Below are 24,685 nucleotides of genomic sequence, written 5' to 3'. Positions count from 1 at the left end.
CAACATCACCAGGTGGATAAAGTGACGAAGCTGCTAGAACGAGGTCTCGACCCCAACTACCATGACTCAGATACTGGAGGTACATCATTCATCTGTGAGAAAATGCTGCTCATGGGTTTTGTACTAATTTCAAGATCTATTACACTCTGCAGATTTTTACATTTGTTTTATACACACTATACCTAGTATTCATGATGCATCATAAGGTTCATCATAAGGTTAGTTATTGGCACAAGGTGCTTGGACCCCGCAAATTGCTGCTTATTTTTCTTATTGGTTCTAGTATGCGGTAAATAGTACCCAATGATGCATGAATACATTGAATATATGAATCCATTGTGTCCACAAGGCAATTACGCAGACAAAGAACTTGTATTAAAACATGAAAAAATACTAATTTAGCAATCTCAGGCTTGTAATTACACCCCATTTCACACTGGTTTCACTGTAGTTACTGAATGATGTGTTTTAAGAAGAATAACGGAATAATTAGCTCAGACTTTGCATAAATAATTTTATGTATTATGTAAATTTAAACGAGAAAAAAAAAGACGTGTTACACAATGTCCCTAGAATTAAGAACCACTGTTTGTTTGAGGAATATTAATAATCATTGTGCTGAGGCACGGTGCGTAGTGCTCATCACGTTGCCTGGTGAGTTGAGGGTTCGATTCTTGCCTCCACCTTGCATGCCTGAGAGTTTGCACCTTCTCCCCATGCTTCAGGGGTTTCTTCAGGGTTCTCCAGTTTCGTCCTCCAGCTAAAAAAAAACAAAACAAAAAATGTTGTAAGTTGACTGGCATCTCTAAATTGTCTTTAGTTTGGGAATTCTGTGTGAAGTGTGTGGGATTGTGCCCTCTGATGGGATAGACTCCAGGTTTGTTAAATCCAAATAATTATCATGGATTAACGTCAGATAAAAATCAACACCTTTTCTGTATAGGTAAGAGATAGAACAGTCTGCTCTTATAATAATAATGATGATATAATAATTAACTCAAGATCGATGTAAAGCAGAGTCGCCCTTATCATCCTAAGAGCACATCCAGAGGTGTTTTATTCCTCTTACACTGCAGCAGTTTGCAATGTAGCTCTTGAAAAATGCATGGCTAAGTAGAAGATGGTGTCCTGAAATCCTGTGACATGGGTTAGTGCTGGGTTTCTAGCAGTTAACTAGCCAGCTTGCTACAGTATGTACACTTACAGTGAGCCATGTCTGTAAACTGAACCTACTTTACCTAATAGAAAAAAACTGGTGATGTTGTTGGAGAGATTTTTCTGTCCCATTTTCCCCAAATGTGTTGCTTTTTTTCTTTTCTTTTTTTGTAATAAGATTATGTTCTTCAGCTAGTAGATTAAGGTAACTTAATAGTTCCTTGCATTTTGAACAAGTGTGACTGGATATCAAAACATATATAAGAGCTTATTGTTAAGATAAATTGTGTTTCATGGCTTGAAATGTCTCCTCCAGGGTTCCTTTGTCATTCAAAACTAAACAAAACAAGTAAAAGACAGCCAGAGGAAGGACACACACACACACACACACTCATCCACAGCTAAACATAAGCGTGTGCTACACACACAGCAGTCACGAAACAGCCAGAAAAACTATGAATGATGCAACGTTAAAGTCAGACATGCCTAACTTGCAACACTCTGCCATGTAACAAATGAAGCAGCTCTACGATTATTCTACTTTCCGTGTCCACACACTAAAATCACACATTACATCACATTCCGAAGCTTTAAAAGTAGTTTAGAAACTTTTAAAAGTACACACATGTTTAAACCCTAAGGCTCTTCCTCAGACTCTCCCGGTGTCTCGGTCTCTCGATTTCGGCTCATTCCCTCGATAGCGATCTCAGGTGGGTTTATGATGGATTCGTTTAATGCTCCATTAGAGCTGTCACCGTCCTCTCAAAACAACCTGCTATTCACAGATCATTACATAACCTTCAAGGGGGTTATTTTTGTGTATGAGGTCAAGGATAATATGCACGAGTTCAGTCTCATTAACATCTGACTCAGAAACATGAAGCTTTCAAGCAGGACTTTGGGCTTCAATCTGTCGTTAGCAGTATGTGCAACAGATGGTATCTGAAACACGACATTTTTTGTCACTGCTTCGTCTATTTCAAATTTTTTTGTGGCCCAAACAGATACACAGCGGAGGAGTTAGTACGACGTTGTAGTTGCTAACATTTAAGAGAAGCATATACAACAGTAGTTCAGCATTATGCTCTACACCTGGTATTTATATGAGTCCTGGGTGATCATCATCACATTTGCAAGTATTTTATCATGCTAATGACTTCACATGACACAACACCTCGTTGCAATGTATAAGATATAAGACAAACCCAAAAGGCAGAATAATTTATGTTTGTGTTGAAGGTTAATTGATGAATTTGATCATTTAGTGTCTCAATAAAGTGACAGGAGATTAGCGTCAGTAATGTGCAGGGAATACAGTTTAGTCTTAAATCATATCATAGGCTATTATCTTTTTTTTATGTGACATAAATAAGAAAATAATCTTTTCATCATCTGGAAATGGGTTTGGTGTCACCATTGAAGATATAAACATTTGTGGGGGTAAAATATATAACCGTATTCAGATTGCTTGTGGACCTTTTTTAGGAATATATTGCCCCTAGTGGTCTGGGTAAAAAGAGAAATGCGTGTCTAGTGAGTGTCTACTTTCATATTCCAGTCATTAATATATCATATATCAGTCATTAATCAGCATGTCATACAGACACAACCAAACAGGCACAAATTCCATTTTTTGGCCTCTGGGATAAAGAGTTAAGGTATATTAAGAATGACAGTTAGAGAATAGCATAATTACATTATGGAAATTCAAGATAATTTCATCGATCTTGTCCTTGATTGTCTTTCCCAGAGACTCCTTTGACACTAGCTGCCCACTTGGACAACATGGTGGACATGATAACAGCGCTGAAGAACGGAGGAGCTCATTTAGATTTCCGCGCTCAGGACGGCATGACCCCGCTGCATAAAGCCGTCCGAGCCAAGAACCAGATCACTCTTAAGGTCACAAACGATTCTCCTATTACCTAGCATGCTATTATTTTATCATCTAGTGCTGTGTGTAAATTGTGTATGCGTTTTAATCTGTTATCCCATATGTGGCAATGCTGAATGATCGAATCTGATCAGAGTTTGGTGTGGAGGAACTTGACAGCTTACATCACCAAGTGCAATGCAAAGTGTTGGATGCACACTGACACTGGACTCTAGAGCAGTGGAGACGTGTTCTCTGGAGTGACCAATCACGCTTCTCTGTCTGGCAATCTGATGGATGAGTCTGGCATTTCCCAGGAGAACAGTACTTGCATGACTGCATTGTGCCAAGTGTAAAGTTTGGTGGAGGGTGGATTATGGTGCAGGGTAGTTTTTCGGGGTTGGGCTCAGCCCCTTAGTTCCAGTGAAAGGAACTCTTAATGCTTCAGCTTCATACCAAGACATTTTGGACAATTTCATGCTCTTTGTGGGAACAGTTTGGGGATGACCCCTTCCTGTTCCAACATGACTGCACACCAGTGACCAAAGCAAGGTCCATAAAGACATGGATGAGTGAGTTTGGTGTGGAGGAACTTGACTGGCCTGCACAGAGTCCTGACCTCAACCCCATAGAACACCTTTGGGATGAATTAGAGTGGAGACTGTGAGCCAGACCTTCTCGTCCAACATCAGTGCCTGACCTCACAAATGTGCTTCTAGAGGAACGGTCAAAAATTCCCATAAACACACTCCTAAACCTTGTGGAAAGCCTTCCCAGAAGAGTTGAAGCTGTTATAGCTGCAAAGGGTGGGACAACTCCATATTACATTCATGTGCATGTAGAGGTAGACATCCCAGTTTTGGCCTGGCTCACAGTCTCCACTGTTGTTATAAGAAAACAATCAACTTCACAGTTTTAACAGTAACGCCGCTTGGTATCTGGTTGCATCACTCACCTTGTCTGCTGTTGATTATTTTCCTCATGTTTGTCATTTATTACCTTATAATCTTAACACATTAACATTCAGATCCACTAGTGTCCGTTACCCTATGATTATAAAGATAGCATTAGTTCAAGTCAGTTTTAGTTTGCAAAGTTTATTTGTTTAAAAGTATTTGCTCTGTTCTGTGATTCTGTAGGCCATGCTGGAACTGGGAGCTTCGCCGGATTATAAGGATGGTCAGGGCCTGACTCCGCTCTACCACACCGTGACTGTAGGGGGTGACCCAAGCTGCTGTGAGATATTACTACATGCTCAAGCCACTTTGACCTGCCATGACGAGAACGGCTGGCACGAAATCCATCAGGTAACCCACTCGAAAATGTATTACAAGAATCATGGTGCGCCAGAAATATATATATATATATATATATATATCTCAATAAAGAGATGTCGTAACTATTACCTGCAGGTTGGGAATACAGTACAATTTGTCTTTTTAATTATTATTTTTTTTGTCAGTCTGTGACCCAAATAAGAAATCATCTTTTCACCACCAGGTTGTGAAGATACGGATATGAATATGGTTCAATCAAATGTCAAAAAAAGAGACAAAAATCCAGCTGACCAGACATCTTGTGTGACAAATTAAAGGAAAAAGAAAATGGTGGCTCTGTTTTGCTGTAGAAAGCATTTCCTTATTTTCTTTTTTTTCTGCCATCATTTGGATCCACTTTTTTCCCCTCAGAATGAAGCTTCACTGCAAATCAGTTCGGATTTTCTCACCTTTATCCTATGAGGAAACATTTCTATCCTGATGGCAGTGGTCTCCTCCAGGATGACTCCGCCCCCACCTTACCACTGATCATAATAATACTTCACTGATTCACCGATTTGATGAAGATGAAGACGATGTGCAGAAGATTATGGAGCAGTGTGTTGAAGATCTTCACCACCGTCATCCAAAAGAAGAAGGCTCTGGTGTTTATGGCTCCGAATGACTTTGTAGAATCAATGACTTGGAGCCATGTTGCATGTTCTGGTAGCTCGTGATGGTCCGACACCTTGCTATCTCACTTTTATTCTCTTCTGTCATCCATCCGTTGATGTGTTTCTGCTCAGTAGACATTTAGGAGATGAATCTGTGGTATGAGAAGATGAGTGTCATTAGCGTCCCTGACCGCTGCTGTTACACACTGACATCTTGTGGTGAGGTGTAGCGTTGGACAGAACATGGTTCTCGAATAAATCACTCTTAGCCAAACAGAAAACACAAATAATCCATACAGGCTTGAATTATTTGCTGTAACTAGACCCAATAAAAAGCAGTGGTTTCATGAGGGAGAGTTTCGAGAACATGATAATGTCAACACTACAAGACTGCTGCTATACATTAGTGTTAATGTTAGCTGGATGTTCTAACAGATGAAAACAAGAGCAAATCAATCGCTAAACAATTGGAGGAATAACAAGACTTCACAATAAAAAACAGTTTATTTTTTAGGAAATGATGTTCAAAGAGTCTAGATGACTCAGAAGTGGTCTAGTCCGGGGTGTTTGGGTCAGAATTGTTCAGGAGTGTGTATCTAGACTGTTGTAGGTAGATTAGCACACACATCTTGGTGTCATTTGTCATCTCCACACTCACTGTCTCTGTTACACCTTGAGTTCTGATATCAGAGAATTTTTAGTTTTCATAATTTGAACCTCTTCATACAATCCATCATACCAAAATGCTATCTAGCAATAAATGTCAATGTCAGTTTCACTATTTTAAGCTTGCATCTAGATTAATATAGTCAGTTGCAAAAGTTTTTACACCCCAGGACAAAATCAAGAGAAAAAAGATTTTTTTAAAAATCCATATCAGGAGTCCATTTTAGATGATTATCACAGTAGCAAAAATGGACGTATAATATTTATACTGAAAGATTTTTTTCTGGATGTAATATAAATATTCTCGAATATCTTGCCTATATCGCTGCATCTAACCTTCTTCGGATCCTTTTCAGCAGCTTTTGGATCCTTTTTTCGTAGCATCTCTGTTGTAACTCTGCCAAATGTCACACACTGCCTTCTGCAAATCAGATCACATGGGTCACAGCAAAATATAGTTTCCTCACTATTTTTCCCTTGATTTTTCCTCATGGTTTGGGTCGTTGTCTTGTTCCAGGAAACACTCACATTTCATTTGTAATTCCTTGGAATTCTATTTCCTTCTAGACAAATTGTAAGATAGAGATGTATTTTGCTTTTTTACCTTCAAAAACAGGGAGATGCAAACTTTTATATAAGTCAGCAAGGTCAAAAATGAAAAAGTGTGTGTGTGTGTTTGTGTGTGTGTGTGTGTGTGTGTGTGTGATCTAGGCTTGTCGATATGGCCATGTCCAGCACTTGGAGCATCTCCTGTTTTACGGAGCGGACATGCGTGTCCAGAACGCCTCTGGCAACACTGCACTCCATATCTGTGCCCTCTACAAACAGGTAAACACTCTCTCTTCAGTCTCTTCACACACACACACACACACACACACACACTCACACACACACATACACACACACTCACCTTTTATTTTTGGATGAAACCAAACAATCCAAACATTAATCCTTTGAATCACCCTCTGAACTGCTCATGTGTGAGTGTCAGAGTCATTTCCTCCAGCCGGATTGGGGGTTTGTTTGCGCAGTAACGATAAAACGCTGTGTGATTGCTCTGCTAAGCTCTATTACAGTTTGGGGAGATTCATCAGTGACCCCTCAGGGCTGAGGCCTAAGTAGAGGGCAGCTGCTTCATTACAATGGAGTGCTTGGTATTATTGGCACAGGAATCCTGATGCTTAATCTCTCTGTCTCTTGGGAGTGCACTGGGTTGAGGGTGAGGGGAGATGGGACCCTTCTTAATCCTCCTCTCAGCACAGTTATTAGGTCCGAGCGGCTGCTCCGATAGTCTAAAGGCCACAGAAGCTCCCTTGCTGTTAAATAAATGAGCATGCTGTTTTGGTTTGTCCATACACTGATAAATACAAAATGAATAAATAATAAACAAACCAATAAATAAATAATAAAACTACTAAATAATTGAACACGTTATGTTGGGTTTGTTCTTTCAGAACAGTTAGTGGCTTCACAAGACAGTCTGGAAGTAAAAGGGCCGATCTATCTATCTATCTATCTATCTATCTATCTATCTATCTATCTATCTATCTATCTATCTATCTATCTATCTATCTATCTATCTATCTATCTATCTATCTATCCGTCTATCTGTGTGTGCATGTGTGTGTGTGTGTGTGTGTGTGTGTGCACACACTGGGAAATAGTGTCCAATGCCAATTCTAGCGTAGACATCACAGATAGCTTGTTTAACCAAAATTAAAGTTTTATAACCTCTCTATTAAAACTTTATAAAGCATTATAAAATGTGGTAAAAAGGTACAAAACTTCAATAATTCCTTATAAGATGCCCCGCACACCTCTACTTTTATAACCCAATATATTCATGGCGCAGCAACATGACCACATTAAAGAATTGCCCTTGTTGTCCTTCACCTGCTCCATGTCCAGGTTCGGATTTTTGACACAGGTTATATGCCAGATGCTCATCCGTACGCAACTTTCCCATTGTTTTCCAGGGCTTGGGACCGGCACTGAGACTTTAGTAGTAGTTGGGTTGGTTCCCTGAACCTGGTCCATGGAGGTGAGAGTGTGGGATCCTGCTGCTGGACCACCAGGGACACCATTCTAATGAATTACTGTATACATTTCAGAATTTTTTACTCTGATGATCAGCATCACTCGCAATCAGACTCTGTCTCATCATCTGAGCTTCATCATCAAACTTCATCATCGTCATCTCTTCACTCATATCAGTTCCATTGTACATCAGTAAGGAAATAATCACTGGTTAATTCAGACACTTCTGCTCTGAACATTTTTATCTTTATATTTTTAACTGATGACCACAATCTGAATTTCAATCCAAATTATTTGTATAGCGATTTTAACACTGGACATTGTCTCAAAGCAGCTTTACAGAATAAAGTTTAAAGTTAAGTTATTTATCTCTAACATTCATCCTAATGAGAAGCCTGAGGTGACGGTGGTGAGGAGAAACTAATGTAAAGTAAAGTAAATAATGTAAATGTTGATAATGTCCTGTCTTCAGCAGCATCCAATAGCTCTTGAGAAACTAATAGGTCAGTGTAGTTTCTGAGGTCATTATAGACTTAGCATTAATTTCTTCCTGCTGAAAGCTGACCGATGCAATGGCAGGAGATGTGTGATCTTCTCCGAGTGGTTCTATCCACAGCAGTCCCCTAGATCATGGTCAGTCCATGCAGATCTATCCACAGCAGCAGTGACCACCACTAACAACAAGACTCCAACCAGGGGTAGAGCGTCTGGACGGATCAGGCAGGTCCGGCGAGAAGAAGTGGTCACGCTTGGAATTCAGAACACTGGGAGCTCTGGAGTGGGACACATCGCTCAATAGACAGAAAGAGAGAGAGAGAGAGAGAGAGAGAGAGAGAGAGAGAGAGAGAGAGAGAGACGGAGAGAGAGAAATATTAGGTATAAAATGAATGAATCCTGTAATGCACTGAGAACATCACACTCAACTGCTCAAGTTTAAGTTTTTCTTCAGGCAAGGTTACAGAGTGTCCTAAAATAAATTCCATACCGTTTTGATGAAATATATTTATGTTTTTACTTAAAATAGAGAAGTCAAGAGTGTACTGCTGGCAGAAAAAAATGAATTTTGGTCACAATCCAGTTGCCGTTTTGCAGAATTCAGTCATTTGTTTTTTACACACTGCCTCACATTTCTTCTTCTACAAACTGTAAGCGTGGTATATTGTGTTAGTTGAAATTCATTATAAATTAGGAAAATGTTAAATTTTAAGAATTTATTATAAGTCAAAGCAAAATTATGTGGCAAATTTTGCTTACAGAAGTGAGGACTGATCAAAAATAACGTATCATAATTCACATTAGGTGAGAATAAGCTATGAGAGGATAATGCTGCAATTTGAAACATTTGGCTACTTTGCTAAGCTAGCTAGCTAGATGGAAGTCTGTAATTTCTTACACATTTACATTTCTGTAGTTTCATATATGTGGGTACACTAAGCTTTCTTTAAGTTAGACCACTTTGAGACGATTATGTAAATCATACACTATATTGCCAAAAGTTTTGGGACGTCTGCCTTTCCATGCACATGAATGTCCCGCCCTTTGCAGCTATAACAGCTTCAACTCTTCTGGGAAGGCTTTCCACAAGGTTTAGGAGTGTGTTTATGGGAATTTTGACCATTCCTCTAGAAGCACATTTGTGAGGTCAGGCACTGATGTTGGACGAGAAGGTCTGGCTCACAGTCTCCACTCTAATTCATCCCAAAAGTGTTCTATGGGGTTGAGGTCAGGACTCTGTGCAGGCCAGTCAAGTTCCTCCACACCAAACTCACTCATCCATGTCTTTATGGACCTTGCTTTGGTCACTGGTGTGCAGTCATGTTGGAACAGGAAGGGGTCATCCCCAAACTGTTCCCACAAAGTTGGGAGCATGAAATTGTCCAAAATGTCTTGGTATGAAGCTGAAGCATTAAGAGTTCCTTTCAGAACTAAGTGGCTGAGCTCAACCCCTGAAAAACTACCCTGCACCATAATCCACCCTCCACCAAACTTTACACTTGGCACAATGCAGTCAGGGAAGTACTGTTCTCCTGGCAAACGTCAGACTCATCCATCAGATTGCCAGACAGAGAAGTGTGATTGGTCACTCCAGAGAACACGTCTCCACTGCTCTAGAGTCCAGTGGCAGTGTGCATCCAACACTTTGCATTGCACTTGGTGATGTAAGCTGCTCGGCCATGGAAACCCATTCCATGAAGCTCTCTACACACTGTTCTTGAGCTAATGTGAAGGCCACATGAAGTTTGGAGGTCTGTAGCTATTGACGCAGAAAGTTGGTGACTTCTGTGCATTGTGCTCTTCAGCATGACCTGACCACACCCATCACCTGACCTGTGATTTTACATGGTCTACCACTTCGTGGCTGAGTTGCTGTTGTTTCCAGTTGCTTCCACTTGATTTTATACACCTGTGGCCATGGAAGCGATTGGAACACCTAAATTCAATGATTTGGAGCGGTGTCCCAAAACATATAGTGTATATCATGCTGTTTGTTTAAAAAAATGGATTAAGCTTGCAATACGGTTAGCTTCGTATACGTCTAAAACCATAGTCGGCAGCATTAGCATTCTCAATGCTGTTAAAGATTTAACAACATAATTAGTAGCCTATGAGGCTCCTGCAATGTTCCTGAAATGTAATTAACTTTTTAGTTGAGCTCATTTCTAAACTGGTGATTAGCTTCATAGCTGAATGCACTTTATAAATGGTGATAGCATTAGCATCTAAATTGAATTCATTTATTTAAAAAAAAGTGCTATCGTATTAGCTGGAATCTTTTATATGAAGTGTGGAAATTCTGTATGTGGATTGATTTCGAAAATGAGAGTAGCGTTTTCTTCATAACATGATTTGTTAATAAATTAATGATAGCCTCTTTGCTGGGTTTGCTTCTAAAACAGCACTGTCCATAGCATTAGCATTAGCACTAGCATTAGCGCTGGCAGTGTTGGTGTAACTGGCAGCAGGTCGTTAACACTCACTGTTTAAAGGCAGCCGAGCAGAGAGTCACCCTTCTGCTTCCTCTACAGGGGATACATGTCAAATTCTCTCTACTCCACTAGATTAACACCAGGGCTACTGCTACCAGTCTTCATTTGAACTCTAGAGCCCTGCTCTTGGCCTGCCGGATGTCTGAATCCACACTCTGTCCACTAAACACTGACTTAAGAATTATTGGCCCCCTTTATGGAAAAAAGAGTAAATGGGTAATATTTTTTATAAGTAAAATTCATGGCAAAGTTTTAACAGTTCCAGTTCCATCTTTTTTCTCCTTTTTAAAAGCCATGATTGGACTTAATACATTATATTGTCAAAGGTTTTGGGACACCCCTCTAAATCATTAAATTCAGGTGTTCCAATCACTTCCATGGCTGCAAGTGTATAACATCAAGCACAAAGGCATGCAGATTGTGGAGGAACTGACCTCAACTCCATAGAACACCTTCCTGACCCCTTCCTGTTCCAACATGACTGCACACCAGTGACCAAAGCAAGGTCCATAAAGACATGGATGAGTGAGTTTGGTGTGGAGGAACTTGACTGGCCTGCACAGAGTCCTGACCTCAACCCCATAGAACACCTTTGGGATGAATTAGAGTGGAGACTGTGAGCCAGACCTTCTCGTCCAACATCAGTGCCTGACCTCACAAATGCACTTCTAGAGGAACGGTCAAAAATTCCCATAAACACACTCCTAAACCTTGTGGAAAGCCTTCCCAGAAGAGTTGAAGCTGTTATAGCTGCAAAGGGCGGGACAACTCCATATTACATTCATGTGCATGGAAAGTCAGACGTCCCAAAACTTTTGACTCTTTTAGTTGTCTCATAGTGATGGATGACAGAAACATATTTGATGTGTCTACGACATAGCATTTGTTGCTGCTGTTTCTGGAGAAACATTTTCAAAAACTATAGAAATAGATAAAAATAAATAATAGTTTATTATTAACAAAAAAATGATTAATAATGATTAATAAAAATGATTGAGTATAAACAAAAAATAAATAAATAATAATAGCTAAATAAATAATAGATCATAATAAAAGATAATAAACAAACTAACAATAACATATTTATTATAGATTTATTCACATGGTCATCATATTTGGAAATATATTTACATTAATTTCTGTTTATTTGCTTTTATTACCTAGACATTTAGGAACATTTGAAATAGATTGCCATATTGGGAAACATTTATGCAAATTTTAAGCAATTTTTTCTATTTTGAAAGATTTTGTGATGATAATTGTTTTGTAGAATCGTTAAGAAATTTAGATTTTTGATCTGTTTTTTTTCCATGGACAGTTTGTGTACAATATTCGTTTTATTGCATCATTTCTACCCATTCTACACAGATCAGGCATAACATTATGACCACCTGCCTAATATTGTCTTGGTGCTGCCAAAACAGCCCTGACCCGTGCACTGTGTATTCTGACCCCTTTCTATCAGAACCAGCATTAACTTCTTCAGCAGTTTGATCAACAGTAGCTCGTCTGTTGGATCGGATCACACGGGCCGGCCTTCTCTCCCCACGTGCATCAATGAGCCTCGACCGCCCATGACCCTGTCTCCAGTTCACCACTGTTCCTTCCTTGGACCACTTTTGATAGATACTGACCACTGCAGACCGGGAACACCCCACAAGAGCTGCAGTTTTGGAGATGCTCTGATCCAGTGGTCTAGCCATCACAATTTGGCCCTTTTCATCAAACTCGCTCAAATCCTTACACTTGTCCATTTTTCCCATTTCAACGCCCCCTCTCAGGTGTAGTGTACACACAGGGAATTGGGGCCAAAGCATCATTTTGCTCTGGGTGGACACCAGCCTGACTTTTGAGTTGTGTCCGATTAGGGATCCTCTGTGCTCTTCTAGGTGAGCAGCAGGATTAAAGACACAACAGCTTCGGTTTTACTTTGAAGGCTTTTCTGGAATGATCTACGACCCCCGGAGAGGTTTTGAGGTCATGGAGGACAAACGACTCAAATCAGCAGTCAGTTGTTTTTTTAAACGCAGTGTCCTGTCTGACTGCTCTGTTGACCCTCAGATGTGATACGTGCTTTTAGCAATTTAACAGTTTCAACAGTAAGTGGACTTTATTAGCAAATGCTGCTCTGTTTACACTAAAAATAATCACAGTTTTGTCTCCATGTCAACAAGAAGGAAAGTGCCAAATGTGATGCGATGATTTTTTTTTTTTTTTTTGGCATGGAAAAAATATCTGCACATATGATTATTGTTCATATAACAGCATTTGGCTCAGTGAGACTCATGTTAGAAGGAAGGTAGGAAAGTGCACTGTAGGTGTGTGTGTGTGTGTGTGTGTGTGTCTTTTGTGGTGAGCTATTCCGTGGGTGGGCTCCTGAATCCAGCTGGATGGAGTGGGCTGGAGTGCTACAAAGCCATGTCTCTCTCTCTCTCTCTCTCTCTCTCTCTCTTTCTCTCTCTCTCTCCCGCTCTCTCTCTCTCTCTCTCCAACACAAACACACAAACCTCTCCTCTGTGGTGCGCTACTGAGTTTGGGTGTTGACTTTGTTAAAGCTTCACACTTGCATAGAGCTAAAGTCTCTCAGGCTATTTCAGCACAGGTGAGCGATTGTATCCTGGCATTTCTTCACTTATTTCTCATCTCCTCAAATTTCTCCTAGTTTCATCGTTCCTGTACACACTTTTACTCGGATGAGGTATTTTTAAGGGTTTCTTGGAAAGTGCTTCTATTAACAGGTGTCCATCAGCGTGTCAGTGTCCTGTATAATAGAAATGAAGAGCAAACAGATGTGAGCTGTGAGCTGTGAGATGTGAGCTGTGAGCTGTGAGATGTGAGATGTGAGCTGTGAGATGTGAGATGTTCACAGCCGGCGGTGGATCGTTGTAAATATTCTTAATTTTTTTTATTTATTTATTGTTTTGAAGGAGAACTGCGCCAGAGTTTTGCTGCTTCACGGAGCCAGCAAGGAGGTGAAGAACTATCGTGGGCAAACTCCCTTCCAGGTATACAACATACACCACACACACACACACACACACACACACACACAGTATAGTGCAGCACGTCGACACGGCTTGCGTTGTGCATCCCATACACACGGGTAAATATATATTTCTATAAGAATGTAGCTGTCCAGCATCTTTGCTACATTACCTTTCTGATATATTTGTGTCCATGTCTTTTTACATCCTCTAGCCGACACATGCATGGACATTGTTATGGATTCAGTCCTAAAAATGTAAATTAGTTTCTAAGTCTGTTCTCTTACCGACTGGAAGTGAAGGCATACAGCAAGGCAGCTGTTACATAAGCAATGCGAAGATAACGATCTGATCTTTCTCTCCTCATGTGCATGTTGCCGGTCATAAAAAGTATTCATTGAGGGTTACTGATGATTATAATCTCAGCTCGATTAGTTTTAGTGCTGTGCTCATGTTCAAAACGAATCCTCATTTCTTTTTAAGTCTGTTTTTGATTTATACCTTTATATTAAGCTGAGGATCGTAAGATGGTGGAAGTTTTGAGTTACTTTTTTGTTATTATGCTGAATGTTGCACTGGTTTGTGTCATGCTGATTTATAAATTTTTTAAGGGTAAATTAATACATAATTTATTATGTAGTTAAAGAAATCACATTTAAATACAGTTTCTAAAAATAACAATAATTATTATTATTAATCATAATAATAATAACTTATGTAATATAAAATAATACTATTTATAGTAATTTTTATTGCATAATTTCTCTGATTAAGTGTCAGGCTTTAGATCACAGGAAGCAGGGTGTATGTGCTTTATGATGGGTGTGTCATCGCTGCATGTTGGAGAGACTCCAGTGCCTGGGTTCAGGATGTAAACTCAGTCACTGAGCAAGCGGAGGAACACGATAACACTGAAGAACACATTTCATAATAATTACCAGATCTGATCTCAGGATTTCGTATATGATCAGGATATTGTATTGAACACGACGTACAGCTGGAACCTCAACAGAAGGAATGCGAGGGAGACACGTCTATCTAATGTGAGACACGTCTTTTTTGTCCATGTGGAGTAATGACAGGATTAATCAATTTTATTAATTAATTAAGTAATTTTTGCTAAAAGAATGAGTAAAGCTTATTATTAATTTGTTCAATAATGAAGAGCAGATTGATTATAAAACATATCTTTAGTCTGTTTGATTTAATCTGCTGACATTTATTGCACTTCTAATACTAATAAATGCATGAATAAAATAAGAACCTTAGAAATAAAACAAAACCTTATACATGGTAATGACCCGCGTGAAAGTGGAGGAGTGTTCAGTTACATTTCTCTTTTGTACCTACTTAATAAATATATAATAATTTAAGAAAATATATAATAATAGGAAACCTGCCAGCTGGTGACACTTTCTTTAATTGGAACACATTTATAAACAAACTAAATATAATAATAATAATAATAATAATAATAATAATAATAATAATAATAATAATTATTATTATTATTATTATTATTATTATTATTATTATTATTATTATTATTATTATTATTGTTGTTGTTGTTGTTGTTGTTGTTGTTGTTGTTATTAGTGTAATAGAGACGGTTGTGAACCTTATGTTCAAGTCATTTATTTTACTAGCCGTATAATTCCTGATACTTTGTTAATGGCTCTAAGTGTTTATAGCGCTTCATTACAGTGTTATAAATGTGCATGGCTGGCATATCAACTTCATAAGCATGTGAATTTGTTAGGCAGTGATGCTTCATAATAATTTGGACTTAGTTCTGATAAAATGGAAATACAGCAAATAAACAACTCTAAAAAGTATTTCAAGTAGAAAATATCTCAGTGTTTTATGAATGGGATTTTAACAAGGCGAACAAAGCAGTGAGGAATTCTACTGAAGAGAAACTACAGGTACATGTTTCAGACTCTGACTTAATTAAAAAGAGCAGATGAAATTTGCTCAAGTGAAAGTATAAGAGTCACTACTTTTAAATGTATTTAAAAAAGTCAAAAGAGTAAATGTTTGCTATTACAAATTAGAAATAAAAATGTCTCCAAACTGACCGATAACATTGTAATAGTACCTTTATTAGAAAAGATATATATATATATAAAGTAATATACTTCATAAAACATTTTATGAAACCTCACAGGTTCTCCAATATAGAGTTAGGTGCAAGAAGTCTGAAAGCACTAGTGACAAGTGCAACAAGCTTCTGTTTGCATTCTTTTCGAACTTAACAGAATTTATTTTCATTATAAATTATATTATTGACAACAACCTGAGTGAAAAGTAAAGTATTTGAAATATTTAGATGAATTTCAGAATTTCTTCGTATTCGTTTTGTCCCCTTTTGTGCTTTAATAATAGTGACTGGCTTGGACTTCACAAGCTTGTACAAAACCCGACGATCGATTTTAGATGAAATCCATCAGAGTGTCGTCTGGACACGCCTCGGAGTGAGAGAACAGGCGTGAGGAAAATCTGAACTTTTGTACAAAGCAGTTAACCTGCTCCATATCAGACATGTGTTTACATTTAACCAGAGGTGTAGAAAAAGTGCAGAATTCTTAAGCAAAGGTTTTAGAATTATGATATAAGTGAATGTTCAATATCTTGACTATTTAATGTTAATTTCCAATTTTAAATGAAAAATAAAAATCACAATTTTTTTATGCGATGTCAGAATTCATAAAGCTCACTTGTAAAGTGATTTATACAATAGCTATGCAGTGTACATAAAAACTCCAAATAAAGTGTTAAGCCATATTATATACATCATCAGCACATGACTCAGTAACAGTAATCACTGTAATGGAGTTTATTATCCAAGGTAACTACACTGAAATGCCACGAGAACGACTTGTTCCTGTATGGACCACATCATCATCTCTGGTCCAAATACTTTCTATGGTTTGATCTCTGGATCAGGAACGTAGACCACGCCTCCATCATTGTGACTGACAGGAACATAGACCACACCTCCATCGCTGTGACTGACAGGCACGTAGACCACTCCTCCATCATTGTGACTGACAGGAACATAGACCACACCTCCATCGCTGTGACTGACAGGCACGTAGACCACACCTCCATCATTGTGACTGACAGGAACATAGACCACACCTCCATCATTGTGACTGACAGGAACATAGACCACACCTCCATCATTGTGACTGACAGGCACATAGACCACACCTCCATCACTGTGACTGACAGGCACATAGACCACACCTCCCTCATTGTGACTGACAGGAACATAGACCACGCCTCCATCAATGTGACTTACAGGCACACAGACCATGTCTCCATCACTGTGACTGACAGGCACATAGACCACACCTCCATCATTGTGACTTAAAGGAACGTAGACCACACCTCCATCATTGTGACTTACAGGCACATAGACCACGCCTCCATCTCTGTGACAGACAGGAACATAGACCACACCTCCATCGCTGTGACTGACAGGCACATAGACCACACCTCCATCATTGTGACTGACAGGAACATAGACCACACCTCCATCATTGTGACTGACAGGCACATAGACCACACCTCCATCACTGTGACTGACAGGCACATAGACCACACCTCCCTCATTGTGACTTACAGGAACATAGACCACGCCTCCATCAATGTGACTTACAGGCACATAGACCATGTCTCCATCACTGTGACTGACAGGCATATAGACCACACCTCCATCATTGTGACTTAAGGGAACGTAGACCACACCTCCATCATTGTGACTTACAGGCACATAGACCACGCCTCCATCTCTGTGACTTACAGGCACATAGACCACACCTCCATCATTGTGACTGACAGGCACATAGACCAAGCATCCATCACTGTGACTGACAGGCACATAGACCACACCTCCCTCATTGTGACTGACAGTAACATAGACCACGCCGCCATCATTGTGACTTACAGGAACGTAGACCACGCCTCCATCATTGTGACTGACAGGAACATAGACCACACCTCCATCGCTGTGACTGACAGGCACGTAGACCACACCTCCATCATTGTGACTGACAGGAACATAGACCACACCTCCATCATTGTGACTGACAGGAACATAGACCACATCTCCATCATTGTGACTGACAGGCACATAGACCACACCTCCATCACTGTGACTGACAGGCACATAGACCACACCTCCCTCATTGTGACTGACAGGAACATAGACCACGCCTCCATCAATGTGACTTACAGGCACACAGACCATGTCTCCATCACTGTGACTGACAGGCACATAGACCACACCTCCATCATTGTGACTTAAAGGAACGTAGACCACACCTCCATCATTGTGACTTACAGGCACATAGACCACGCCTCCATCTCTGTGACTGACAGGAACATAGACCACACCTCCATCGCTGTGACTGACAGGCACATAGACCACGCCTCCATCATTGTGACTTACAGACACATAGACCACGCCTCCCTCATTGTGACTGACAGGCACATAGACCACACCTCCATCATTGTGACTGACAGGAACATAGACCACACCTCCATCATTGTGACTGACAGGCACATAGACCACACCTCCATCACTGTGACTGACAGGCACATAGACCACACCTCCCTCATTGTGACTTACAGGAACATAGACCACGCCTCCATCAATGTGACTTACAGGCACATAGACCATGTCTCCATCACTGTGACTGACAGGCATATAGACCACACCTCCATCATTGTGACTTAAGGGAACGTAGACCACACCTCCATCATTGTGACTTACCGGCACATAGACCACGCCTCCATCTCTGTGACTTACAGGCACATAGACCACACCTCCATCATTGTGACTGACAGGCACATAGACCAAGCATCCATCACTGTGACTGACAGGCACATAGACCACACCTCCCTCATTGTGACTGACAGGAACATAGACCACGCCGCCATCATTGTGACTTACAGGAACGTAGACCACACCTCCATCATTGTGACTTACAGGCACATAGACCACGCCTCCATCTCTGTAACTTACAGGCACATAGACCACACCTCCATCATTGTGACTGACAGGCACATAGACCAAGCATCCATCACTGTGACTGACAGGCACATAGACCACACCTCCCTCATTGTGACTGACAGAAACATAGACCACGCCGCCATCATTGTGACTTACAGGAACGTAGACCACACCTCCATTATTGTGACTTAAAGGAACGTAGACCACGCCTCCATCATTGTGACTTAAAGGAAGATAGACCACACCTCCATCACTGTGACTGACAGGCACATAGACCACACCTCCATCATTGTGACTGACAGGCACATAGACCACACCTCCATCACTGTGACTGACAGGCACATAGACCACACCTCCCTCATTGTGACTGACAGGAACATAGGCCACGCCTCCATCAATGTGACTTACAGGCACATAGACCACACCTCCATCATTGTGACTTACAGGCACATAGACCACACCTCCATCATTGTGACTTAAAGGAACGTAGACCACACCTCCATCATTGTGACTTACAGGAACATAGACCACACCTCCATCATTGTGACTTAAAGGAACGTAGACCACACCTCCATCATTGTGACTGACAGGCACATAGACCACACCTCCATCACTGTGACTGACAGGCACATAGACCACACCTCCCTCATTGTGACTGACAGGAACATAGGCCACGCCTCCATCAATGTGACTTACAGGCACATAGACCATGTCTCCATCACTGTGACTTACAGGCACATAGACCACACCTCCATCATTGTGACTTAAAGGAACGTAGACCACACCTCCATCATTGTGACTTACAGGCACATAGACCACACCTCCATCATTGTGACTTAAAGGAACGTAGACCACACCTCCATCATTGTGACTTACAGGCACATAGACCACGCCTCCATCTCTGTGACTTACAGGCACATAGACTACACCTCCATCATTGTGACTTTCAGGCACATAGACCACACCTCCATCACTGTGACTGACAGGAACATAGACCACACCTCCATCGTTGTGACTGACAGGCACATAGACCACACCTCCATCACTGTGACTGACAGGCACATAGACCACGCCTCCATCACTGTGACTTACAGGCACATAGACCACACCTCCATCATTGTGACTGACAGGCACATAGACCACGCCTCCATCATTGTGACTGACAGGCACATAGACCACACCTCCATCACTGTGACTGACAGGCACATAGACCACACCTCCATCACTGTGACTGACAGGAACATAGACCACGCCTCCATCATTGTGACTGACAGGCACATAGACCACACCTCCATCACTGTGACATTCTGATTATTTACACTCAGTCAGATTTATAACTAATAAATTATAGTAATAAACCCAAGGTGAGAGTGTGTGTGTGTGTGTGTGTGTGTGTGAGTGATCGGTCTTTACAGCCTTACATTTGAATAAATATGCAGATAATTAAACATTTCAGCTGATAGTTTATGTAATACATTCATTCCTCGCAATTCATTGCTGTCTCATAGATCATCATCATGCCTTCGAGTATTTATTGAGCCTTTTTGTCTTCCTCAGTCGAAGCCAAGTTGTTCTCTGTTGCTCAGCTCTGCTGCCGCTTTATAGTTTTAACGCCCTGTATTATTCATCTCACGCTGCTAAAATTATATTTCACGCCTCAATTGCAGCTTGATTACAGCTCATTTGAGGACAAAGCGCCAGGCCTCCAAACGGATACACTGCATTTTTCATGGTTAAACAAGACTTCCTGCAGTCAGAAGTAGCTGCACGCTGTGACCCCAATATCTTCATCCAAATCAGGAAATCATTTCAACATGGATGAATAATTCCCTCTTTAACCTGCTAAATGACAGCGCATTCTCATCGGATCCACACCAGGACATGGTGCAAGCATTTGGAAAGGAGGAAAGTGTATGTTATTCCAAAGACGTCACAGTAATAGACATCAGCACAATAACTATTATACTGTGACTTTTATTCATGATGTGATATTTATCTCCTTGCAGTCTTTCCCTGGATTCTTATTGGCTTATGTGAGAATGAATCACAAACTGGCAGCTGCGATTTTCAACAAGCATTGATGTGGTCTAATGTTAAATTTTACCCAGAGATACACAAATTTGTCATTGGTCATTCAAAATATAAGTATTTGCTCATTTGCTCAATTTGCAAGTATTTTTCAAAACTAGTGCATGAATAGAATTATTTGAGTACCTACACTGAGACATAATTTTCTACTAGAAGAATGGAAATCGACTTATGGGACATTTTCAATCGATATAAAAAAAATGAATTAATTTTCAGGCTGTGAGTTTGATATGAAACGAGTAGGAATTTTACTGATGGATGATAAACACCTTCATATTTTAGATGCTTATGAACAAGCACTTGGGGCATCTCAGGGAGCAGGGTTTGATATCAGCATTTACTTTGCATTTAATTTATACATATATATATATATATATATACAGATAAAACATACAGCATACAACATAGCATTCTTTAATAATAAAAGAAACATTAAAACATTGTTAGTGTTGGCAAATTGCTTTTGGTGTAAAAAGAATAAAACACTTCGAGACGTGATGTTAAAGAATAGCAATAACTTATATTTTTAAAGGAGTTCACCTACAGAACAAAAAATCTATAGATAATTTCTTCACCCCCTCATCATCCAAGATATTCAGGTCTTTCTTTCTTCAGTCGTAAATAAATGATGTTTTTTGAGGAAAACATTTCAGGATTTTTCTCCATATAGTGGATTTTAATGGTGCCCATGAGTTTGAACTTCCAATATGGAGCTTAAATGCAGCTTCAGAGAGCTCTAAACCATCCCAGCCCAGGAAGTAGGCTCTTATCTGGACAAACCATCGGCCACTAGCTCTGGGATGCGTGTCCGCGACACTATGTACTGCATAATCACGTCCGAAGTCGTTGTGTGTGGAATGACAAAAACGTATATGTCTTAGTGTCCGTTTTTTGATTAATTTTTTATAGCTTTGTGTCCTCCTTCTCCAAGAAAATGACCGATGGTTTGGCTAGATAAGAGCCTTCTTCCTGGGCTGCATTTAAACTGCATTCTGGAAGTTTACACTCACGGGCACCATTGAAGTCCACTATATGGAGAAAAATCCTGAAATGTTCAAAAAAGACATGATCATCTTGGATGACAAGGGGTTGAGGAAATTATCTGTAGATTTTTGTTCTGGAAGTGAACTTCTCCTTTAAACTTGCTTTTCCATATTCTCGTAGGTATTTGTAAGACCAGGATGTCCCCCCTCCATGCCAGAAGAGGTCACTCTCTATTGAGTTCTATTGTAACCTCTGACCCCAATTTGCTGCTTACTTCTTGATTTCTTGTGTATATTGTAAGTTTATGGTTTTTAGTAGCTCATTGTGAAGCCTCGCCAGTTCCTGTTCATCCCTGTTAACCTAAAGGCTTAAACCTTTGACTGTTTATTTGCTTTGTCTTCTGGTTCTGTCACTGAGGCATTACGTTTTCAGATAAGCTTGTTTTACAGTGTTGGATTTTGGGGCTTGGGTTTTAATAAAACCGCCGTACGTCTGGATCCTAAACCTTCTCCAGTGTCCAGTCCAACACTAGGACATTTTCATGACTCACTGTTTAGGATTAAATATGTTATGTTAAAAATATAAATATTCAGATATACAGTATATTTAGTCAGATTTTGGAGAAGGGTTTTTAAGGTTTTCGTACAGGTAGCAGTTGCAGTTGCAGACTTTTGTATAAAAGTAAAAAAGTTTTGTGTAAAAACAATAAACAGTGAATACAAACCAGGTTACAGAAGACATGTCACTACTCGATCTGTACCTAAAGACGATTTGTTCTGCGCATGTGCAGAAATGTGTCTACTTCCTACTTCCTAAGTGTGAAGAAACAATTGGCTGCAGTTTCCAGTACTTATAATACTGTTGTTATAATACTAATAATAATATAATGTTATAATGTGTTGTTGACACTACCCCATCCATGATGGAAATAGATCTTTACTAGTGATTCTTTTGATATAAATACACTTTTTTGGTAAAATACATCAATTATTAATAGAAATATTGATTTAATTGATTAAATTGGCACAAATTAAATTGATTAAATTAAATTAAATTAATTAAATGAAAAAATGACATTAAATTGTTTACATTTGCTGGACTCCATTTGGGTAATGCAGATAAATAAGTGCGGTTGTTTTACGTTTAATATTTAATTTTAGATATGTTCTGCTTATTTCAGTGCATTAGTGAGTCATGTGACCAAGCCGCATGACATACAGGGGTTGATGGGTAATGTAGTGCAGCACTGATTCAGACAGAAACTCTGACAGTTATAGTACTTTAATGCAGATATACAGTAGATGCTGGTGATGTACTGAATATTATGACATGCTGGCAGATTTAAAACACTAGCACCATCTTTGTGAGCATGGAACTCTAAAATGATATCATTTAATCAATAAAATGGAAAATACAGTACACAAAAGACACTATTACACTTGACAACTAATCAAAAGCATTGTGCTTTGTGTGATTTGTGACGATGGTGTAACTGATTGTTTTCCCTCGTTTTGTTCTCCGAAGGTGGCCATCATCGCAGGGAACTTTGAGCTGGCAGAGTTCATAAAGAACCACAAAGACAACAGCATCGGTAAGTCAGAGCAGCTCGCTTTCTTTAATGAAAACTGTCGCTCAGCTCATAACCTCAGCCTGGCATTTCATGTAAGAGCCTCAACCTGACGAAATGAAATTTAAAATGAAGCTCCGTCCTGTTTGAGCGATGGCACTGATTTTCCTCTAGCCCCTGGCACATGTTGAACTTCGGCTGGATGGAAATGAAAGTAAAGGCTGTCCTGAGCAATACGTTTACAGTTGATTATTAGGGATTGTAATGTACAGAATTTTGGGGCACCTCAGAAACGTAAGGTTTATGAACCCCTTGTACCAGTATGCTGTCGATTGACTTATCAGACATTTTAAATCAGTCTGAATAAATGAATGATGTTCTGGCTGTGAGTCTGATATAAAATGAGTCAGGACTTTTAGTGTGTTTTTCATTCTGTTGGATAACCTTACACCGAGTTTCACTGGTTGAAGATAAACTATATTGGCAGAAGTTTTGGGACACCCCTCCAAATCATTGAATTCAGGTGTTGTTTTTCAGGGGTTGGGCTCAGCCCCTTAGTTAATGAAATGAAAATGAAACAGCCTTTATTTGTCACATATACATTACAGCACAGTGAAATTCTTTCTTCGCATATCCCATCCTTGGAGGTTGGGGTCAGAGCACAGGGTCAGCCATGATACGGCACCCCTGGAGCAGAGAGGGTTAAGGACCGTGCTCAAGGGCCCAACAGTGGCAACTTGGCGGTGCTGTGGCTTGAACCCCTGATCTTCTGGTCAACGACCCAGAGCCTTAACCACTTGAGCCACCACTGCCCCTCCAGTGCCAGTGAAAGGAAAGACATTTTGGACAATTTCATGCTCCCAACTTTATGGGAAATGCACTTCTAGTGGAATGGTCAAAAATTCCCATAAACACACTCCTAAACCTTGTGGAAAGCCTTCCCAGAAGAGTTGAAGCTGTTCTAGCAGTAAAGGGCGGGACAACTCCATATTACACTCATGTGCATGGAAAGGCAGACGTCCCAAAACTTTTGCCAATATAGTGTATGTCAATGTTTACTCAAGTTTTTCGTATTCAGAGTCAGTTTACGCACACGCTTAAAATCATTTCTTTCATCATTCTTTTTTAGCAGATTTTTTTCCAAACAGGTTTCCTCAACATCACATTTAAGACAAAAACAATCACAGGACGGAAAATGCGGACTGAAGAAAACGATATTTTAAAGAGATTTTATATATATATATAATAAGTCCATCAACTTTATATAAACACATCATGTGAATACTTATATAATCTCATATATTATCTATCTATCTATCTATCTATCTATCTATCTATCTATCTATCTATCTATCTATCTATCTATCTATCTATCAAAACATATTCTGTTTTTT

General features: G+C 39.8%; 1 protein-coding gene across 2 annotated transcripts in view; it reads left to right on the top strand.

Annotated features, from left to right (window-relative positions):
• Positions 1-24,685, top strand: part of shank2b (SH3 and multiple ankyrin repeat domains 2b) — a 173,620-nt gene that overhangs the window by 46,498 nt on the left and 102,437 nt on the right. For both annotated transcript variants that reach the window (XM_058397080.1, XM_058397087.1), the window contains exons 5-10: positions 1-79; positions 2,906-3,057; positions 4,168-4,335; positions 6,336-6,452; positions 13,576-13,653; positions 23,249-23,315. The exon at positions 1-79 is cut by the window's left edge and continues 30 nt beyond it. In XM_058397080.1, coding sequence (XP_058253063.1) covers positions 1-79; positions 2,906-3,057; positions 4,168-4,335; positions 6,336-6,452; positions 13,576-13,653; positions 23,249-23,315 — 661 coding nt within the window. The remainder of the gene's footprint in view (positions 80-2,905; positions 3,058-4,167; positions 4,336-6,335; positions 6,453-13,575; positions 13,654-23,248; positions 23,316-24,685) is intronic.

Source organism: Hemibagrus wyckioides, linkage group LG08, assembly GCF_019097595.1.
Source record: "Hemibagrus wyckioides isolate EC202008001 linkage group LG08, SWU_Hwy_1.0, whole genome shotgun sequence".
Classification (NCBI taxonomy): domain Eukaryota; kingdom Metazoa; phylum Chordata; class Actinopteri; order Siluriformes; family Bagridae; genus Hemibagrus; species Hemibagrus wyckioides.
This window is presented reverse-complemented; position numbering and strand designations above follow the sequence as displayed.